The 2,500-nt window shown below is 46.2% G+C and overlaps 1 protein-coding gene across 1 annotated transcript in view; it reads left to right on the top strand.

Annotated features, from left to right (window-relative positions):
* Positions 1 to 2,500, top strand: part of LOC123519533 (delta-like protein B) — a 107,231-nt gene that overhangs the window by 88,465 nt on the left and 16,266 nt on the right. The window contains 1 exon segment of the mRNA XM_045280936.1: positions 2,086 to 2,356. Within this exon segment, the coding sequence (XP_045136871.1) occupies positions 2,288 to 2,356 (69 nt within the window). The 5' untranslated portion in view covers positions 2,086 to 2,287.

The raw sequence follows: 2,500 nt of genomic DNA, 5'->3' as shown, positions 1-2,500 counted from the left end.
TTATTATTTTTTTTTTTACTACTACTACTACTACTACTACTACTACTACTACTACTACTACTACTACTACTACTACTACTACTACTACTACTACTACTACTACTGTTACCTTAAATCTTCTTCTTCTTCTTCTTCTTCATCATCATCATCATCATCATCATCATCATCATCATCATCTTCTTCTTCTTCTTCTTCGTCTTCTAATTCACCAGAGTAACCCAGCCAGGTGGTAAAGGGAGGAGGAGGAGGAGGAGGAGGAGACCAGGTGCCTGCTTCTGGGTGAACATCTGCCCTCCTCCTTCTCCTCCCCTCCTCCTCCTCGTCCTCCTCGTCCTCCTCCTCCTCCTCCTCCTCTTCCTTCTGTTCTTCCTTCAGTTCCTTCGTCTCTTCTTCCATATGTTCTTTTGATATATTAAGTTCTCTCTCTCTCTCTCTCTCTCTCTCTCTCTCTCTCTCTCTCTCTCTCTCTCTCTCTCTCTCTCTCTCTCTCTCTCTCTCTCTCTCTCTTTTTGTCGTGTATTTTTCTTTGCTATTTCATTATTTTCTCCTCCTCCTCCTCCTCCTCCTCCTCCTCCTCCTCCTCCTCCTCCTCTTCTTCTTCTTCTCATGATTATAGAGGAAAAAATGGAAGAATAAGGAAAAAATGTGATAATGAGAGAGAGAGAGAGAGAGAGAGAGAGAGAGAGAGAAGAAGAGAGCTTGAGAGGAAAGAGAGAGAGAGAGAGGAGGAAAACAAAGATGGCGGGAACTTTTGCCTTTAAGAAGTTGCTCTCTCTCTCTCTCTCTCTCTCTCTCTCTCTCTCTCTCTCTCTCTCTCTCTCTCTCTCTCTCTCTCTCTCTCCTCTTTCCTCCATTTCTCTCTCCTCCTCTCCTCCTCCTCCTCCTCCTCCTCCTCCTCCTCCTCCTCCTCCTCCTCCTCCTCCTCCTCCTGTTCCCTCACCACATAATCCCTCTTTGAAGTGTAGATACCTCCTCCTCCTCCTCCTCCTCCTCTTGGCGCCGGCTTTCATAGGCTGGGAGGAGGAGGAGAAAAGAGGAAGGAGGAGGAGGAGGAGAAATGCTGAGTGGCCATTCGCAGCTGTTCCTCCCTCCCCCGTCTCTCTCCTCTCTCCCTTCCCTTCCCTCCTCCTCCTCCTCCTCCTCCTCCTCCTCCTCCTCCTCCTCCTCCTCCTCCTCCCTCTAAATTGCCAGATATATTGAGAGTATTTAATTGTAAGTTAGAAATGTATGGAAATATTAAGTTCAGGTGTGTTTTGTGCTCAGGTATAGCTAGGTTCATTAATTACAGGTGTGTGTGTGTGTGTGTGTAGGTGTGTGTGTATGTGTGTGTGTGTGAGGTGTTTGTAAGTTTGCTCCCATCCTTTCCTCTCTCACACTCGCTCTCTTTCGGTCTCTAGCTGTGTTCTCCCGCCTTCCTCCTCCTCCTCCTCCTCCTCCTCCTCCTCCTCCTCCTCTCATTCACTCGGATCATTAGTACAGTTTCAAAACTTTAATCTTATTCGGAATGGTAGGTGATATTTAAAAGTTTGAGAGAGAGAGAGAGAGAGAGAGAGAGAGAGAGAGAGAGGCTGATGTAATGATAATTTTCTCTACTACTACTACTACTACTACTACTACTACTACTACTACTACTACTACTACTACTACTACTAGTACTACTACTACTACTACTACTACTACTACTGAAGTGGTTGTTAGTACATTGAATGGTATGGCTGAAATTAAAGTAGTGAATGGGACATGAATGGTAGTAGTAGTAGTAGTAGTAGTAGTAATAATAATAATAATAATAAGTAATAGTATTATTGTTATGATTTGGAGGAAAAAGTGTGTGTGTGTGTGTGTGTGTGTGTGTGTGTGTCTGTCTGTCTGTCTGCGGCTGGCCACCTCACCCCGCCACCTAGCGAGCGCTCCCTGAAACACAGCCAGCCAGCCACACCACCTCAACAAAACACCTTTTTTCCCCCACAGCAACACACCCTACACACCCAAACACACCTGCTATGTGTAGACTAACACCTCATCTACCCACACACCCCTTCAGGTACACAGATAACAGAGAAATAACGTAGAAATCTTGAATAGTTTACAGGTAGACGGTGAGAGACAGTGAGGCAGAGCGGCGGGGAGAACGTTTCTAGGCCCGCCTTGGTCAGTCTATAACGAACCTTGGGAGAGAGAGAGGGTGTTGCGCGCTGCCCTCCTGACGCCCTCGCACGTTCCCCTCACCCCCTCCCTTCAAGTAGCTCCACCACGTTCTCCCTGCTACTATCACATCCTCATAGCCATGCGGTGGCTCACACATCCCGTGGCCATCGCCTTGGCCGCCACAACCTTCTCCATTATTTTTACGAAGGTGAGTTTGGAAAATTTTTGTTCGCCTCCATTCGCTAAGTACTTGTGAGATTTGGTTAGGTTAGGTTAGGTTAAGTGTGTGTGTGTGTGTCTTGTGTGATGTTGATTAGGGAAATTTTTAAAGAAAGGTGAAAAAAAAAATGTG

The sequence above is a fragment of the Portunus trituberculatus genome, chromosome 7 (genome assembly GCF_017591435.1).
Source record: "Portunus trituberculatus isolate SZX2019 chromosome 7, ASM1759143v1, whole genome shotgun sequence".
Classification (NCBI taxonomy): Eukaryota; Metazoa; Arthropoda; class Malacostraca; order Decapoda; family Portunidae; genus Portunus; species Portunus trituberculatus.
Note: the sequence above shows the minus strand (reverse complement) of the source record. Positions and strands in the feature narration are given on the sequence as shown.